Raw genomic sequence first — 20,355 nt, 5'->3', positions numbered from 1 at the left:
TGAATTCCTTTGATGTGTGTCCTTGAGGGGATAAATAAATCAGAGAATTTGTAGAGAGGAGAATTACCACACTGATGTCCTTTGGGTTCCTCAAACACTAGAGGACGCTCCTGAGCAAGCCTAAAATGAATGGGCTAAGATGGAGCATTTAAGTAAAATTCTAGTTTATAAATGCTTAAACAATTTTTATATAAAAGAATACATTCGTTTCCCAGACGAAGAACAGCATAAAACAGCTGTTATATTTTAACGCTTTTGAACTCGAGCTATAAGAATCTGAAACGGCGCCTCTTATATGGTCATGATGTCAGCGAGCACAAGCAGCCAATGAGCTGCTCCGCTCACCGACCAATCAGCACTCACCAGCAGTAACGTCAGCGTCCTGCTGCCCAAAATACCAGTTTGCCGTAGAAAAAAATCTAACATACAGGTAACTTTTCGTTTCAGTGCAATACATCTTTCTACGTTCTAAAATAAAGCAAGGTTCTAGTAGTTATTTGAACTTTTTGTTTTTAGCTGTTTAGTTTTACGGTAATATTTTGATATAACGAGGTAATGAGGAAGAGGTCAGCCGAGCTCCACTCACCAGCCAAACAGCGCGCAGTGGCAGTAATACTAACCAATCAGCACTCAGTGGCAGTAATACAAACCAATCAGCACTCAGTGGCAGTAATACTAACCAATCAGCACTCAGTGGCAGTAATACTAACCAATCAGCACTCAGTGGCAGTAATACTAACCAATCAGCACTCCGTCGCAGTAATACTAACCAATCACTGCTCAGTGGCAGTAGCGATAGTGTCCTGTTGGCCAAAATTCTGCGAGTAAAAGAAACATACAGATACGTTTTCTTTGCTTTTTAGTCAAATACATCCTTCTACTTTTCAAAATGAAAGGAATGTCCTGGACAACTGATTAGAAACCATTTAAACTTTTCACATTTAGCTGTTGAACTCTATGCACTCCCGTCCATTTGGGTGTTTTGCAGTCCTGTTCTTGAATTAACGGAATAAATAGAAAGTATGGCAGGCCTTTGGGCTCAAAACATGTCGGAATCTCCGTGTTAACGCGTATACTGTCATTTCGTGTTAACACCCAAATATTCGTAGTGTTGACCCGCTAATTTTCAGTATTTGGATTTTGGTGAAACCTTTGTGAATAATGAGGCTTTACCGCCACCTACTGGTGTGGTGCAATTTGATCAACAACATACAGAACCGACAGACCAAATAATGGGGGGAATCCAGGTTACGCAAGGAGGTCCAAAAAGCTTAAACTTTTAGAGGGAATCAAAGTGAAAGTTCTGAAAAATGGGAAGGTTCTTTTAGGGATTGACTCGCTCGCACTTTAAACTGTTCAACAACGCAGTGTAGTTATGCTTATAAAAATATACCTAAACAAACTTCAAAATATATCTTAAAATAAATGTAAAAATTTATTTTTACTTTATTTGGTCTTGGTTCTGTATGTTGTTTAGTAGGTGGAGGTAAAGCATCATAATTTACAAAGTTTTCCCAACAGTAGCAGCATCCAAATACTGAAAATAAGCGTCTTTAACACGTTTTAGCACGTTAGCACAAGTATTTTGCTTATATTTACGGTTTAACACGAAATGTTATACACTTTAACACTGAGATTGCGACATGTTTAGAGCCCAAAGGCCTTCAATAAAATTGTGTCAACGTACAAAATTGAATTAACGTGTTAACGCGCATGTTTAAACTTGTTTTGAGCCCAAATAATGGAATAAATAGAGAGTGACCAGACTCATCTTAAACAGGCTCTGGTAACATCACACATATTTACTAAAATGTACGAAAAAAACTGAATATTTTTTCAAAGCGGGTAGCGGCAGGTGGCACAGCTGTTATGTGTCCCTTGACGAGAGCACCACGTCACTGGTTGTGGGCGGAGACAATGACGTGTGAACAGCTAGCCGCTAGCACAGTCTATGAGTTCTGTGTGAAGGTTAGCCAGCTCCGGTAGCAGTGTCTGTTTAACGTTCGGTGTCAGGCAGTTCTTTATACACATCAACAAGTGATCGACACTGTCGGATATATAAGCGTATCTTTCCTGAGTTTAATGGGGCTAGATAGAACACCGTTACCCGTTTTTAGAGCTCGGTTCGGCGCTGGTTCCGTAGCTCCGTCCGCCCTGCCGCTAACCTGCTAGCTAAAAAGGAAAATATGATTTCTACCACTTTTCATTCACTTCATTAATCGCCATGGCGGTCACTCGACAGGTCATATCACCGAGTTTTTTGCATTTACTAAATTTTCAAACGTGTGTAACCACGTAAAGCTTTTTAAACGCTGGTTTAGGTTTGTTGTCATTACAAGCTAAAGCTAGTAAGAGGACACTACAGGGAGCTACTCCGCCGGTGATGTCTGAAGATTTTCCATTTCAAAAACTCGAGTCAGATCGTCAATGGCTCTCCAGCTGGCCACTCGCCGTTTGTCCAGAGGCATCCTAAATGTCTCCTTCAGTTCTGTTCGGTCTAAAGTCCGGCTGGAACAGCCTGTCAGGTGAGCAGATGCTTCATACAAATAAAGTAACGTTACTCTACTAATGGACTCCTGTTTACCATCTGTTTTTGATGGAGAGCTGGAAAAATATAACATCACGATACACGATATTTATTTTCTGACATTTGACATGTTGAGACTGACAACAAAGAACCACAAGTGTCCCATTTCAAAATAATATCCAAAACAATGAGTACAATGCTCCATGCATTTCTAGAAAGGACGGTTCTTCAAAGGTTCATTGGTAAAGGTAATGGTTCCATTTAGAGCCAGGAGTTCTATACAGAACCATTCCAAGCCATCAGTTTCAGTGGTTCTTCTGATTGGTGGAGAATGTGTTTTGTTGTGTATGATTTCTATATAGTATCGCAAAGGGTTCTTCTATTGTTACAAGCTTGACATCGTAACAATAGATGAACCCATTTTGGTGCTAAATAGAACCACTTTCAAAATTTCACAGTGCAGAGGTCCAGTTCAGGATGTAATGGTTCTAAACAGAACAATCCCCTTTAGTAAAAACCCTGGAAGAACCCCTTTTTAAGAGTGTTGTCAGTATTTCACATCCTGTGCTCCAGTAATTCCAGTAGCACAGCACTGATTATGCTCTTTGTGTAATGAAATATGCAGCTTGTCAGCGGGTTTTTTTAAGTAAGTATATCCTGACATGAAGTAATTTGTACCAATAACAATATTGTCATATTGTCCAGCTCTATTTGGATATATTGTGAAATAACTCATTGTTCCCCAATAATGTAGTGCTTGTACCATTTATATAGTGATGTGCAATACAGCAAAAATTCAACATTGTGATACTTCGCAAAGTTTGAAGCCCCAGTGGTCACAAAAAAATACCGTCAAAACTGCGCTAAATCCACTTAAACCGGAGTCAGGACCACCTGTACTCTCTTTGTTAATGATTCATGCTTTTAGTGTTCATTTAAAGGGACGCTCCTGACAAAATGAAAAGTTGAACTCTTGCTGTGTTTGTTGTACACATGCCTATTTGTTTAGTACAGCAGGAAGGCAGTTAAATTTGCAGTACTTGAATAATGTGTTTGCTTAATGCATGCTGGGTCATGTGTGGATAAAATCGTGAATTCTGAGTGCTATTCTCTGCCGCATAACATGACATAACGGATTAAATGCTCATTTTAGACAGAAATGCACCTTAAACTACTGACGATATACAGAGAAGTGGTTGTAATGTAATTTATCACAATGACGCTTTTCACATTGTCCACCCCTACAACCAGATATCTTTAATGCTCTCTCAAGCTTGATTTGTCCTCAGACAAAGTCTGTTTTTTTTGCCTTTGAGATTTAATGTATCACACTTGGTTTATAGATACCTTGCAGCATGTGGAATCCTATGGACAAATCCCCAAAGATGGACATACTATTGGGATCAGAAAGCAACACCTACACCCCCAGCTCGGACCTTCATCAGTCTGGCTAACAAAAGAAAGCAGTATTCTGAGCGAAGGATCATGGGGTATGACAATACCTGTTGTCCTTTGATTTAATGTGCACCTTTTATGTTCCATACATCTGCTCTGCAAGAAAACATAGACATACGCCAGTGAATAAATATACCCTTAACTATTCTGTGTGACCTTGTATTATGAGAGAGAGCTATTTGAAGGAATTACCATGACATCTACATCACAGAAAGGACCTAATACAGCTCTGTAATGTTTCTGAAACCATCTTTACTTCAATACACTGCTTTATTGCACTGCTAAAGTAGTGTGTGAAAGTATTTTCAGCAAGAGTCAGTGATGCAGTTGTGTGCAATCAGCCTACTATTAACGCTTTTTCCCCCATCAGGTATTCCATGCAGGAAATGTATGATGTGGTGGCAAACATAGATGACTATAAACACTTTGTTCCATGGTGCAAAAAATCCGAAACTATAATGAAGAGAGCCGGACACGCAAAAGCCCAGCTTGAGGTCGGGTTCCCGCCAGTGATGGAGAGATATACCTCCATGATCACGAATGTTCGCCCTCATCTAGTCAAAGTAAGTGTTTTCAAACGACTTCAGTTATTTGGTTTTCATTTTAAGATTTACGCCGTGGTGTCATTGTACCACAAAAAATAAATGCTCAGTTGAAATCAATGTTATGACATGATTAATAGGTGGACCCAGAACACTAATAACAATAATGAATGCACTCACTAAATATACAGCATGTTCAAAGTTATGTTTTTATTTCCAAATTCCAGTTAAAGTATTAACTTTGCCTGTCGAGCATTTGCTAAGCATTTCAATGTTGAAGTACACAGTCAGTACATTTTTCATTCATCAAGATGCAAACACTGTAAATGTACCCTCAAAATAACATAAATGATTTTCCAACTGTGCTCCTTAAATAAGCTTCTCAAAGGAAAGGTACATATTTGTATCTCTTTATAACCTAATATTTGAAAACGGAACAATAAAATAAAAAGCCTGGAGACAAGACAGAGTGTGGACTCTGCACACTTAAAAATATATAATTGTAATGAATTTTTGGTGCAGTTATGTTCCTTGATTAAAGGTACTGAAGACGTACCCTTGAGGGTACCACCCCAGTGACCGTCACTGCCAAGAGTATGACTATGTGTTCAAAGCATGAAAGTAACTAAGCACACTGTATAACATTAAAAAATACAATGATCAATGTAAGGTTTTATTTGGATGGTCCTCTGTAGATGTTTTGTAGATGCTTTAACTAATATTTAACTATGTGTCTATTAAATGCTACTGAAGTTTCGTGTGAAAGATTCTATTAAATGTGTCCCTAACCCTTAACCTAACCCTACCCCTAACCTTAGTGCAAAACCTACACCTACTCCTAAACCTAACCCTAAAGTATCACCAGAAAGTTAGTTAATAATGTGGTTATCTGTAGATCATCCATAAGGGACCATCCAAATAAGTGCGACTGTAATTACAAACAGTTAACTCAGAATTTTTTCCCTTAAAATTCACATTTCACAAACCTAAGGTTGAACACTTCCTATGTTGCAGAACAGTGGTCACCAACTTTCCCCCTGGAGATCAACATTCCTGCAGAGTTTGGTTATAACCTTTATCTAACATGCTGCCCCACCACCTTTACCTAACACTAAGGCATCTGATCCAGCCAATCAGGGACTTCTGAAGAAGTTGATTAGCTGGAGCAGGTGTGGCAGGTTGTGGTTTGTACCAGGCCTTGCTGTCAGTCCAAATCCAATTTTTTTGCATCCAGTTTTTTTCTTGATAGTCTGCCAGCAAAAAAAACATGAAATCTAATTTTTGAAAATTGGATTCAAACCACATTTGTTGTTGGTTTGCAATGCAATTCCAATCACATTTTTACAGATGCTTCTCAGTCTGGATGCTCAAATCTGATTTTAAAGTGTCACGTGCATCACTTGCAATGTGACAAATAACCACAATGTTAAATCTAGAGTTACGGAAGTGCTGGAATTTAAGAAGAGCGCCAAAGATTCATGTATGATGTTGATCTCTCCTGCATCCAAATAGCAGTGCAGACAGTCATCTCAGAAGATCTGATTTGAGAAACAAATCGGATTCGCTTTTAGTGTGGATGCAGCTCTAGAATGTGGAAGTAGGTAGATCTCCAGAACTAGGTTTGGAGAGCACTACTATAGAACATCAGTGAAGTGTACTTTTTCACAAAATGTTGAAAAGAGGTGCAAGTTGCTGAAGTTCTCATATTTCTCTTGTCAGGCTGTGTGCTCAGATGGGAAACTTTTTAACCATTTGGAGACAATATGGCGTTTTAGTCCTGGCATTCCCGGCTATCCAAGGACTTGCACGGTTGATTTTTCTGTAAGTGTTAACAATAAATTTATGGGCTTTTTGCTACAGATGCTGCAAGCAGACATAGAAAAATTCCAGAGTATACACTTAAAAAAGATGGCTCTTTAGTAAAGAAAATGGTTCCATGAACATTCAGAGAACCCTTTCCATGAATAAAGGGTTCTTTGCATTGTAAAAATGTTATTCAAATTGATAGAGAATGTGTTGTATGTGGTTCTCTTTATGTAAGTGTGGGTTTTTTGAAAATGAAAATCCTAAAATTTATTTTCATAGGGTGAACGCGGTGTCCAGTGTTTTTATCACCAACGTCCACTGAGAGCAACAGTGGCCGCACGTTCAAAATCCTGAAGCCCATTTCACACTGCATGACGCACACAATACGCTCCTATATGAATCTATGTAGCCTTTCACACTGCAGTGGTAACACACACCTGGAGCGCAAAAAATACGCTTTGGGTCTATTTTTGATGCGTGCCACACACAGCATATCAGCATATCAGAAACTGTGAAGAAAAGCTATGTCTATGCTAAAATATACAATCTAGGCTAATAAACCAATCAGCTAATCTAATTTAACTCTGAAAATCCCTGAAATCCCTGGAGTGGATTGATGTTGTGAACACACATGCATCTCCTCCTCTTCATATAGTGTTACATCACCTGGTGAGAAAACCAGTCAAGGCAGCTGGTCAAGATTTTATTGTTGATCTCTGTGTCATCTACGTAAAGTTTACATGAGCAATAAACGGACAAAACAGTTGTGTATATCATGTGAAAACGCAACACAAACAGCAACCTCTCTTGCTTCACAACAAGTGTCACGGAGTGGTTCCAGAATAACGTTCCAGATTAATCTGGTGTGAAATGGGCGTAAGCGATTGTAGCCCTCTCGCTTTCATACAGTTTGTGAGTACAGCGTGCTGACTCACTAGCCTTGAACCTCTAAGTTCTTTTACACACGACACGTATCAGAAATGAAAAGATCTTGAATCCGACTTTTCTTTGGATTTTGTATCTTTACTATAATCTTAAAATCATACAAAAGAAAAGATGAATTCTAAATTAAGCAGCGTGAAGGCCTAAAACTGTGATGCTCCTAGGCTCGAGGCTTCTGCTCTGTTCTATGCGTTATCACCCTTTCTTACCAAACTCAGCGGCCAATCAGATTGCATCACATTAAAGCAATTACATTGCTAAATTCTTATATTACCCAATGCAAAAGCTACACATATTAATGAAGAATTCAGTCCAAATTTACAATATACGTTTTCACTTAAAATACAAAAAATAAATGACTCTAACACAGCTAGTCCAGGAAAATGCATTACTGTTTTTTAATAATTTAGAGCAGTAACCTGTTCATCCATTTCTTATAAGATATCCTTAAAAAACACCAGCATACTAAGTATTTTGATAAGTCATACATTTATTCTTTAGGGCTATCAAGCAATTAAAATAATGAATTCTAAAGAAACACATTACTTTGTGTAGTTAATCATGATCAGGTGCATATGTTTGAGAACATGGTGGCATTTATAATTGCATTAAATCATTTGAAGCCTTACTATTTCCATGTTATTTTCACCCTGTCTTTTTTGCATCCTTTTCTTTCAGATATCATTTGAGTTTCGTTCAGTTCTGCACTCCCAGCTGGCCACCGTGTTCTTTGATGAGGTTGTAAAGCAAATGGTAGCTGCCTTTGAGAGTCGTGCTGGTAAACTCTACGGCCCTGAGACTCGCATCCCTAGAGAACTCATGTTCCATGAAGTGCATCAGACTTGATCTTCCTGCACAACGGTTGTGTTTATTTTCCATGTGTTTTCATTATCTTGCTTAACGATGAACTGTTCTCATCGAAGCAGCTGAGTGTGAGCAACAGCGTTTTGGCATCAAGGTTCGTCACCAATTTTATTACCTCTGTTCTGACCGTCATTCAACGTGACAAAACTCCCAGAAAATGGGATATTTATATGGTTTTTTTAGTCACCTTCTGCATCTATTCCATGGAGGATTACTGAGGACAAGCTTTCTGTATATCTGCTTCAACTGTGAAGGAAATCGGATCCTTATTACTATTTAAGCATGCCAAGAATGCGGCGCTAGTCAAGGAAAATAAGCGTGAGGGGCTTTTCATTTTGCCCATGTTGCAGAGTGATATTATTTTAGTTTTTAATTTCTCCTTTTGACTCTTGAAATGTAGGCAGTGTTAGGATTTTTTATCCACAGTGCAAGAATTGCGCCTGGATGAGGCCAGCCTCTTCTGAAAAGTACCATAATCACAACATATTTTATTTGCCATCTTGGATTATTTATAGCCTAAAGTCTTTATACTGTGAAACTGCTGTAAGTATTGTGAAGTGCAATAAGACAAAAGGGTTTATTTCAACAGTGCTTCTGTTGTGTTTGCAAGAAGAGGAGGATACGTTGTGTTCATGTATTTGAATCGCTGACCAAAAATTTAAAAAAGAAAAAAAGAAAGGAAAATCGATATTAACTGTGCTTGTAAGTACTCTGGCCTTTATTGAAACAGCACATGCTAAAATCTATTTTAGTGGCATAGTTTAGTTTTTTATTATAGCTGTTATTTTCAGTTTACACCAGAAGTGTCCCTTCTGAGTCTTATGAGCTCCAAACCAGTTACTGTTTATTTTATATTCATACCTGAGGATGAAAGGGTGAATTTCTACATTTGCTTGTGTACTGTATTATTGCATTTCAGTTATTGGCATTGGGTTAAAGGGGGAGTTGATGGTTTTTCAGCTGTCTTCCAGAGCATATTGGAGTTGAAATTAAATAATGAATCTGAGCTCAAAGAGCAGATTTACAGCTTTAATTTGAGGGTGTATGCATTTAAACAAGTCTAATCATGCATAGGAAGAGGGGCTTAAAGGTCATTAAGCTGAAAAATCAAAACAAACTCATCAGGCCAGACCAGCTATTATCCATTCTTAAAAATAGCATACTGGTGAGTTCAGAAACACTAAAAGACTTGGAAGATCTCAGAAAATAACGGTGGTGGAATGACAACAAGTATGTCCCTGGTGAATAAAAACCCTATGATCTGGCCACAGTTGGCCAGATTAAGTACATCCACTAGGAGGTTGGTGTGTCTTCATCAATTAAAGAGAAGATTTCACCAGAGTAAAAACACAAGAACCCTCAAAAACGGGTAGACCAGATTAGAGCTTGCCCAACAAAACATCTACATAGCACACCTTATAGACAAATGAGAGAAACATCAACTTGTACCAGAATGATGGGAGGGGAGGAGTTTGGGAAAAAGAACAGAACAGCAAACCACCTAATCTGTCCAGCATGTTGGAGGTGGTGTCATTGCATGGGAATTCAGTAAAGGCTTGGCAGAGCATCACCAGGAAAGAAACTCAGCATCTGAGAGCTGAGCATTTCTTCGGGTGCCAGACTTCAGGCAGTCTCTGACCTCAAATGATTTGCAACCAAGTATTAAAATGACAAACTAATTGGCAAGTGTTAGTTGGTCCAACTACTTCTGAGCCCAAAATGGTGGGAGGGGTTTAGAGCTCATACTCATTATTTACAGCATCCTCCACAATTAATGGTAACCCTCGTTAAGATGTGTTCTTAGGCTTCTAATACTTTTTTTTTTTTTTTATAATATAGGACAACAATGCAAAAAAAGAGAAAAATCCAACCTTTAACTCAAGTGCATTTATGTTGTGGGGGAAAAATCCCACATTAAGAAATAATTCTTTTATATGAAATCATCTGTGCCACAATTATTGGCACCCCTGATATTAACACTTTGTACAACCCCCATTTGCCAATAAGACAGCACTTGATCTCCTATAACATTTCACAAGATGGCAGAATACAGAGAGAGGAATCTTCGACCATTCCTCTTTGTACAGTCTCTAAATCGTCCAGAGTCCTGGGTCCTCTCCTATGCACCCTCATCTTCAGCTCACCCCACAGGCTTTCAATTGGGTTGAGGTCTGGGGACTGAGATGGCCACGGGAGGAGCTTGATTTTGTGTCTGGTGAACCATTTTTGTGTAGATTTGGTCACATGTTTAAGGTCATTATCTTGCTGAAAGACCCAGTGGTGACCCATCTTCAGCTTTTGGGCAGAGGCCACCAGATTTTGATTTAAAATGTCCTGGTATTTCAAAGAGTTCATGATGCCATGCACCCTAACAAGGTTCCCAGGGCCTTTGGAAGAGAAACAGGCCCACAGCATCACCGATCCTCCCCCCATACTTCACAGTGGGCATGAGGTGCTTTTCCGCATAATCATCTTTTGTGTAACACCAGACCCACTTAGTGTTTGTTGCCAAAAAGCTCTATCTTGGTCTCATCTGACCAAAGCACACAGTCCCAGTTGAAGTCCCAGTACTGCTTAGTGAACTCCAGACGTTTACGTTTATGCTTGTAAGTGAGAAAAGGCTTTTTCCATGCATGCCTCCCACAGCTTGGTGGCATGTAGACAGTGCCTGATGATTGTTATGGAGACTTTGTGACCCCAAGATGCTACTCTTTGGTGCAATTCTCTAACAGTGAGCTTTGGAGAACTTTCTACTTCTCTTTTACTTCTTGCGTCCTCGTCCAGGCTTGTTTGTTTGGTTTTAAACTTCTTGATGATTCCTCTGAATGTAGATATGGGCAGGTGTAGGCAAGTGGCTATTTTCTTGCAGCCATTGCCTGACTTATGAAGGTCAACACATCTGCCTTACTTGAATGATGTGTTCTCTTTTCTTTCCCATGTTGAAGAGTGAATAAGAGAAATAGGGCTCATGTCATATTTATACCCCAGGGAAACAGGAAGCGATGCATCGCTAATTAAATGTCCCTAGATACTCTGATCAACTTTATAAACTACAGTAGAAATGACAGAAACGCTTCAATTACATTTATTTTCTAGGAATTGTTAGGGGTACCAATAATTGTGGGACAGGTGATTTTATGAAAAATAATGATTTCTTAGTCTGATTTTTTTTTTAATTCACTTGAGTTAAAGGTTACATTTTTCTGCACTTTTCAGTGTGAGATTATGCTTTCTTTTAACACATCTTAACAAGGGGTATCAATAATTGTGGAGGGTGCTGTAGTTTGAAGTCCAAAATGCTGTAGTACACAGCTAAATAATACCTTTGTCAATATCCAAATACTTATGGACCTGAATGTAGTGGTTATTTTTGAGACCCTGACAGCCAGACAGTTCTGATAGGCCATATGATAGTCAACCTTCTGCCCAGCCTACCGGCGTGACCTGTCTTGACTGACCTCTCTCTTTTTTCTTTTTTTTTTTGCCTCACCTGAGGGCAATTATCATAGCTAAACTCACTAGACGTCTGCCCCTGTGTAAGTTACATTAATGGTCCTAATCACAATTCAGAACCTGGCTAAACATGGAGCTGCCAGAAGTAATAAATGGCTTTTGGAAACTCACATTGCTGTGATCATTTGACCATTTGCTATGTGCTTATTAAAGTTAAAAGAAGTCCCACTTTACACATTCTCTCTGCCTCGCCAGCATTTCTTCTGAAAAGAAGGGTATTAATAGTGAGTTTGTCCCCCTTTACTGCAGTAACAGCCTCCACTCTTCTGGGAAGGCCTTACACTAGATGTTGGAATGTTGTATACATATTAACCTTTAATCATGGAGAAACTTAGAAAAAATAGTGGAATTGGGGAATTTCACCATTTTTTTCAAAATTTATGAACAATTCAGTCTTTGAGATGTAAGTACTTCAGAGTACTTTGTCATAGTGGTTCAGAGAAACTTACAGACTCAGATTTGTTTACAGTGGTGGTGATGGGAACCAGGGGTCACCATGTCTACAACACAGATTTTATTTACTAGCTAAAACTACCAGTGAACCTACACAATTCTGAGCTTTTATATGGAATGTTGGTAGTAAAATACACACACACACACACAATCTAACCTGCTTATCCTTCTGGATCATGGGAGGTGCTGGAGGCTGTTCCAACTGTCATTGAGTGGAAGGCAATGGTAAAATAAATACGGTTAAATATGGAAAAAAAGTTTTGTTTTGCTTTTTTGGGGGGGTGGGGGCATCTACATTGCCTTAGAACATTCTTCTTGTACCCTTCCACCATGAATGGATTAAAAATAAACTGATTAAAATACTTTTTAGATGGAAGGCCTGAAACAGACATCAGGCAGTGTGTTCATAACCATTTAATGTAATAACCTTCTGTGAGCGAGCTTTAAAAGGTGGACGTCTGGTTCCCATCACCATCACTGTGAACATCACCATTTTATTGTCGCTTACTAATCATTTTAGTCTAAAGTCCAAGTCAGGTAAGTCTAAAAAGTGTTTTCAAGTAGAATTAATCTGTATGTTGATATTTGGGATTAAAAACATAATTTTTCTCTTGCAATAAAAAAAGCCATATGCTATGTTAATAATGAGCTTTAAATTTGCATATTTAAGCTTGGAAAAACATCAGATCTCAGGCATCAACTGTTGAGGACTACAATAGCAGTTTTCATGAAATGACTCATCTACAGTGTCACTCACCAGATGCACTGCTGTTCCTGTTCTGACCCCTTTGTAACAGGTTATAACTGTAAAAATACCCTTGACATGTTTTGAGTGTTCTCAGCTCCATATTTACTGCATTTGATGGAGACCGACTACTCGGTCTCACTGTCATGTTTGAAATGTGTGGTTTTGTTGTCTGACAGAATCCGCAACGTGACAGGAAGTATCGTAAAGCCAGGTGCATCTCACAACATCTGTGTCTAAGGGAGTCTATCGAACTTACAGGAAGGTCTCGCTGCAAAACGTTTGTGTCTATTCCTGCTCCTCACACAACCGATTCGGGATGGTTTTCCTGAAATCATCTTGGTACAAAGCTGATTCTCGAGTGGTAAAGTGAGCATCACACTGAACACACATTCTCTCTCTCTACCAACTAAAGGGGAAATCTGCTTCTTTCTAAACATTTCTGCATAATTAAAATGTTGAGATGTAAATATGTCATTCAGGTTTGTTTCGTGTGAAATTGTTCAAAATGGTGATATGAAACGGACGTCCAGACGTGTCTAAAAGCATTGCAAGGTGGTGCTTTTCATATTTACCACTATTTTTCATCATTAACATTCCATATAAAACTCTGGTTTGGGATAGAAATGGCAACCTCTGGTTCCTATCACCACCACTGTAAAGAAACCTGAACCATTTCACACCAAACCACTCTCAATCACTGTTTACATCTCAAATACTAAATTACACAGAAATTTGAAAAACATGTGGAACTTCCTTTTAACATGCATACTAGTTAGCAGAATTATGTGCCTTTCATGTTTCTCCAAAGCTGTGATTTTGATCACATCCCAACCCCTGAACCATGCAGAAAAATGGTGCTCTGTTTAGCATATAACATCAAAACTGACATTAAAACCAGACTTGCAGTCCAACTACACAAAATGTATATTTTATTTTTCCAAAGGGCATCATTGGAAACCATTTTTGTAGAAATAAAGGCTTCATCAATCCAACAGGAGCTAAAGGTCATGTAACTGTAAGAGAACCACGTCTGACAAGTGGTGCCTCTAAGTGGAAAAAGCCAAATATATGCAAAAGACAGATAAATCTGTCCTTAAATAAGAAAGAATAAAGTTATAGGAAACAAAAAGAAAGCGATCAGTTAACATCCCACTACAAACGCAATCAATCTGACAAGCAGAAAGAAACACAGATTAAACCTTGGAAAGAAAAAAAGATTCATCAACTGGGCTTTGTGGCTCGCTAAAAACACTAAAATAAAAAGTGGATGTTAACAATTAATACTTTTTTAAAATTAAGATTTTAGAGACCAGCTTGCATAAGACGCATACAGTTTTCCCCAACACTTTTAAATGGAAATACAACTTTAATTGCATCACACTGTGGACAAATGAACGCAAACTAGGTGTGTTCATAGCACCCAACGCACAGTGGACAATCAGGCTGTACATAATACACAACTGCAACCAGATTTTAAAAATAATATCTGACAAAGATCTGTGGCCAGTTCATTTTAGACTGGATTAAATACTAACATATGCAGATTAAATCTGACACTGCTTCACAAATTCAAGTGTGCTGGAGTGAGACCACCGATGATCAGCTCTTTACAGTGGCAGGTACTGCTGTGATGTTATAGCTCGTCGTGAGGTATCTTTAGAGCGTAGTCACAAAGATCTGCAAGCGCAATCAAAATGAATCAGGTTAGACTTGTGCACAACAACCATCAGCTCAATAGTTGCTCTTTTTTATTGGAATATCAGGGTAAAATTTTTAACAGGACAGAATCTGAAATTAAGGCTCAGAATCATGAGGCTGTTTGAAAACTGAATCATTTGAATAATTCAAAGCTTTAGTACATTAAAGGTTTAAAGATCTTCAAATAAAATGATAAGTTTTTTTTATATTATTTTGTTGAGATAACATCCTCTACAGAGAACTAACTTAAATACAGCATTTTTTTAAGTATTGTATATGAAAAGAACACAACCGTATTACATGCCGTTTGTAGGTGTTACCTGTTCTCTTGCTGCAGAGCTTGTCCTTAACGTTGTCTGTCTCATGAGCAAAGAATTCAATAATTTCATCCTCATTATGCTCAACAATTGTTTCACACTGTAGAGTTAAGGAGAAAGAAGAGACAGAATTCCCCAGTGTTACTTCAGAGACAATAATTAGTTCCCAGTATTAATTAAAACTAAGCATTATTTGCAATACATTAAAGGACCCATATCCTATATAAGTGAGTGGGTGTGGCTAAACTGCTCAACTCAAAGTACTTTTTAAATGAAGGTTGTCCTGTAGTGTGCCAATCAGAACGGAGTTCATTTACATATCACTCTTAAAGGCACAGACACAAAAACAGCCAGGCTACATGCTTGTTAACTTTCATATTCTAGATCAGGGATGTGAAACTCAATCACATTTTTTTTTATTCAGCCATAGTCAGAAAACTCAACAAATCCATGGGCCAGCTGTGTTTTTATTTCATTTTTAATTTAAATTTTGCCATGACCACAACTGGACACTGTTTATTCAAAATATGCCAAAACTACCACAGCAAAAAAGACACAATATGTAAACGATTAAAAATCATTTTAAATTAAGTTTTTCACTATTTCACCATCTTTAACATCAACATTTTAAGTTGAGTTAACTTAACTCAGAAGTCCCGTGTAGGTTCACTGGTGGTTTTGGACAGTAAACAAAAGGGCTATATTTGCATTGGACCCCTCATTCCCATTACCACCACTGTAAAGTTTCTCTGCAAATGAACCATTTTACATCAAACCACTCTGAATGGCTCTGTTAACATCTCAACCACCAAACTCAAGAAATTTTGAAAAACTGAATTCCCTTTAAGATAGGTACTCCTATCATGACGGGGGGTTACAGGAGACTGGATAAAGGAACCTTTCTCTCAAAGGTAAAGCCAGTAAGAAAGCAAGAATACAACTTCTTACAGCGAACTTTAAACTGGCGCTGACTCTTGTGTCTAAGGTCACATCGGAGAGATCCATGGAGGTGCCGTCGCGTGAGGTATGTCTCACATATGTCTTACGATTAGTGGTAGGATCCACACGTTCCCCGTAATCCTTCATCCTGTCACATACTTCTTCCATCAGTTCAAGAAGGTGACCCTCGGAACGGGCAAGAGGAACCTGGACCACCAATGATAGAAAAATATATTATTTAAATAAATAAAAAAAACAAAAAAAAAAACAAGATTAGATAGCTAAACTGCATCAAAGCAAGTGCAATTGAGTCATCAGTTACCAAGGAAGAATATGAACACCATGCAAAAGAAAACTATGTGCTAAACACCTTTTACAACAGTAAATATCTCACCTCTTTTATGGACTGGCTGCCATCAGGATTTATCCTAAATGATCCTATTTGGATCATTTTCTTTGGATCTACTTGAGATATGGCCCATTCTAATTCATCAACTAATGCTCTGCAAGCTGTGATTAATCAGAAAAAAAAGAAAAAAGTACTGACAGTTAAACATGCTCAAGTATTTCAAAGTAAACATTCACAGTAGCATCAGGATCACATCAGTATAGTCAGATATTTGCTTTAACATTTTGAAATTAGATGGATGTTTAGATTTGACCAACATGTTACGTTATATACACACAGTCATGTGTATATGCAAATGTTTGAACGCCCTTAGTCAAATGCCATGTTTTCTGACAATGATATGATGAAGAACACGTCTTATACAGAAAGGAGATTTAAATGTGGCATTTTTTTGCTAATTTTAGTGCACATTTTCTATTTATTTGCTGAGTTTATCATATTGTAAAAATAAAAAATGAAATATAGAATGTGCCATAATCTTTTCACAGGCCACACTTTGTGTCATTTTCTCAACAAACATGGAATTTGACCAAGGGAGTCCAAACTTTTGCAGACAACTATATAAAGAAAAACATTTTAGTATAAATAGATGCATAAATACTCTTAAAAATGAAGGTGTCAAAAAGGTTCTTCTCTTTAAAAGAACCTTTCACTGGTCAGCTCTTTAAAAGGACTGCAAGTGTGAAAAACCATAACACATTATGAAAATGCACAGAGTGTGTAGAGGATGGGTTTACTTATTTTCACTTAGCAAAATGCATCATTTGACCAGGGGCGTGTGCAAACGTTTGCAAGTGACTGCTTTCGTTTTTTATAATTGTTAATGTATCAGCACTGGCAAATACATTACACACAAAATATGAGATATCAGCTATGCATTTCTTTCACTTTGTAATGATTAGATGTTTTAATAAATACAATAATTTCAAATGTACTCAACTGACTGGCAGAAAAATCGAAAGCTTTATAATGAGTACTTTAAAGGTCTAAATGAAAATGTAAGGAGTAATTTTTTTTTTCTTGGAAATGTAACTAAGTAAAAGCACAAGTACTCAATTGCAATAATACTCAAGTAAGGTAGAAATAATCCAAAACAATACTTCAACAAAGTACAACTATTCAGGTGTGAATTCAGGTGTGAATTCAGGTGTGAATTCAGGTGTGAATTCAGGTGTGAATTCAGGTGTGAATTCAGGTGTGAATTCAGGTGTTCCAATCACTTCCATGGCCACAGGTGTATAAAACCAAGCACCTAGGCCTGCAGACTGCTTCTACAGACATTAGTGAAAGAACAGGTCGCTCTCAGGAGCTCAGTAAATTCCAGCATGGTACCATAATAGGATAACACCTGTGCAACAAGTCCAGTCATGAAATTTCCTCACTACTAAATATTCCACAGTCAACTGTCAGTGGTATTACAACAAAGTGGAAGCCATGAAGTGGTAGGCCACGTAAAATGACAGAGCAGGGTCAGCGGATGCGGAGGCGCATAGTGCGCAGACAAACTTCATGTGCCCTTCAGATCAGCTCAAGAACAGCATAGAGAGCTTCATAGAATGGGTTTCCATAGCTGAGCAGCTGCATCCAAGCCTTACATCACCAAGCGCAATGCAAAGCATCGATTGCAGTGGTGTAAAGCGCCACCACTGGACTCTAGAGCAGTAGAGACGTGTTCTCTGGAGTGACAAATCACACTTCTCCATCTGGCAATCTGATGTAGGAGTCTGGCTTTGGCGACTGCCAGGAGAATGGTACTTGGCTGACTGCATTGGGCTAATTGTAAAGTTTGGTGGAGGAGGGATTATGGTGTGGGCTTGTTTTTCAGGAGCTCAGCCCCCTAGTTCCAGTGAAAGGAACTCAATGCCTCAGCAGACCAAGAGATTCTGGGCAATTTCATGCTCCAAACTTTGTGGGAACAGTTTGGGGATGGCGCCTTCCTGTTCCAACATGACTGCACAAAGCAAGGTCCATAAAGACATGGATGAGAGAGTTTTGTGTGGAAGAACTTGACTGGAGTGTACGGAGTCCTAACCTCAACCCAATAGAACACCTTCAGGATGAATTAGATTGGAGACTGCAAGCCAGACCTTCTTGTCCAACATCAGTGTGTGACCTCACAAATGCGCTTATGGAAGAATGGTCAAAAATTCCCATAAACACACTCCTAAACCAAAAAAAAAAAAAACATCTTTTATGAGTGTATCGTATTTCACAGAAAAGAAAACAAATAAGAGGGCTAAATAATTAAGCCAAGTTTCCAAATGCGACCTTCACCTTGAACTAGGCTTGGGGTGGTCCCTGCTGAAAAATATCACAGAAACCATGAAAAGTTTATTCAAGCTTTGCTGGAGTCCAATAGCCACTAATGGTATTCCGTGTTTTCTTGATGAGTTGATACAACGGTGTAAAGGGCTCTAATGGTGTAACAAATGTTCTGGGACTGACTCCAGATGCATTTGATGGTTTCCTAGGAGGATCTAAATATGTCTTGCAGGAAACCAGTGGTCTCTAATAGTTACCACTAAGCCAATTCCTACTACGAAGCAAACCCATCAGGTTTTAATCCTAATTGTTCTAATGGTCTTTTTCTCAGCAGGGAATTCAAATCAGGACACTGGTCCAGGATCAGCACTAATGAACAGACAGACTCTGTGAGCTCTGTGAAAATCAGCCCATGTGACTGAGTGTGTGAGGCATGCAGTGTATGAAATAAAGCCCATGATGGGCCATATTTATATGAATTTTCTCAGGAGTTCAATCCAAATGCTGACAGTACCTCCACATTTGATGTCCTGGCTCTGTCTGGCTCCGTGAGCAAACACGTTAAGACAAAAAAATCCACAAAGGAACAAGATGTACACCTTGTGCTCCATCTCCATCTGGACCAAAGGAACCTAGAACATAAATCACTGCAGCATCAGAACATCAGGAACTCCTTCAAAGGCTTCCAGCCCTCTCAACAAGTTTCCATCTCATGCAGGGCAGCCACTGGACAAACACGCCGGGAACAGAATCATCCAAGCAGTTTTATCACAGATGTTTTCATATCAGACGCCATAAAACGTTTAAAGACTCACTTTTATAAGTGAAATACTCAGTCACTCAGTCACCGCCGACCAGCCGACCAACCAGTCCACGCTGTTCCATAGCAATCAGAGGAACTGATGACGTATACAACTGACTGCGTCTGCGGGCTGTCCGAATATTTGCCTGAATTTCTTAAGGACCTCTAGCGCTCTTTAGTTCCGCGTCAATAGTTTCTTCTTTTTCTTTTTTTATTTTATAAATGTACAACCAACGTCAGAGCAATGCGCTTTTATACAGCATAATATTTTACCAGCAGTAGCATCGTACCATTTCATCACACTGTGACACCAAAAGAGATATAAAGTTATAATCTAAAAATCTGCACTGAGAAGGTCTGAACCTGAAGGAGGACACACACACACACACACACACACACACACACACACATATATATATATATATATATATATATATATATATATATATATATATATATATATATATACACACACACACACATACACACACAAGAAAAAGCCGGTTAATCAAGTTTCTTTTCTATATACAGAGATATTACTTAGTTTCTACAAGATAGTAGGCTGGTTAGTGAAGTTATTTTAGTAACTAGATAGATAGATAGATAGATAGATAGATAGATAGATAGATAGATAGATAGATAGATAGAAAGAGAGGTAAGCAGAGAATGTAAACTTGATAGAAGTAGGAAAAAAGGGGGAAGATATTAATCAAGAAAATATCATTAAGATTATATAATTAAGAATATAAGAACACATAATTAAGAAAATATTCTAGTGAAACAATACCAAGGATGTTGCAAATAGTCAAAGATTAATACATAAAATTAATCACAGCTCTGATGAAACATTGTCAGAAGCTGGATTAGCCAGAGCTGGTTTATTACGAGCCTCTTCCTGTTTCCATGTATTCTTTAACATTACAAATGTTCGAGTATTTATAAACTATGATTTTGTTCAAATGCTCCATTTTAACCCATTCATTTTAGACTCGCTCGGGAGCGCCCTCTAGCGTTTGAGAAAACCGGACTACATTACAGAGTTACACCAGAGAACGTGTTGAGAGAAGTATGTAAAACA

General features: G+C 38.3%; 2 protein-coding genes across 2 annotated transcripts; one reads left to right on the top strand and one right to left on the bottom strand.

Annotated features, from left to right (window-relative positions):
* Nucleotides 1-1,906: 1,906 nt before the first annotated feature.
* Nucleotides 1,907-9,149, top strand: LOC108431517 (coenzyme Q-binding protein COQ10 homolog A, mitochondrial-like). The gene is made up of 5 exons (XM_017704723.2): nucleotides 1,907-2,525; nucleotides 3,871-4,017; nucleotides 4,353-4,545; nucleotides 6,244-6,345; nucleotides 7,951-9,149. The coding sequence occupies exons 1-5, from the start codon at nucleotides 2,428-2,430 to the stop codon at nucleotides 8,116-8,118; spliced, it is 708 nt and encodes a 235-aa protein (XP_017560212.1). The 5' UTR covers nucleotides 1,907-2,427; the 3' UTR covers nucleotides 8,119-9,149.
* A 5,047-nt stretch (nucleotides 9,150-14,196) lies between these two features.
* Nucleotides 14,197-19,390, bottom strand: cnpy2 (canopy FGF signaling regulator 2). Its single transcript, XM_017704704.2, has 6 exons — nucleotides 19,291-19,390; nucleotides 18,990-19,107; nucleotides 16,199-16,314; nucleotides 15,814-16,011; nucleotides 14,869-14,965; nucleotides 14,197-14,527 (listed from the first exon to the last, which is right to left on the bottom strand). Exons 2-6 carry the CDS (start codon nucleotides 19,090-19,092, stop codon nucleotides 14,484-14,486), a joined length of 558 nt encoding a protein of 185 aa, XP_017560193.1. The 5' UTR covers nucleotides 19,093-19,107; nucleotides 19,291-19,390; the 3' UTR covers nucleotides 14,197-14,483.
* Nucleotides 19,391-20,355: the final 965 nt, after the last annotated feature.

Source organism: Pygocentrus nattereri, chromosome 21, assembly GCF_015220715.1.
Source record: "Pygocentrus nattereri isolate fPygNat1 chromosome 21, fPygNat1.pri, whole genome shotgun sequence".
NCBI lineage: Eukaryota > Metazoa > Chordata > Actinopteri > Characiformes > Serrasalmidae > Pygocentrus > Pygocentrus nattereri.
Note: the sequence above shows the minus strand (reverse complement) of the source record. Positions and strands in the feature narration are given on the sequence as shown.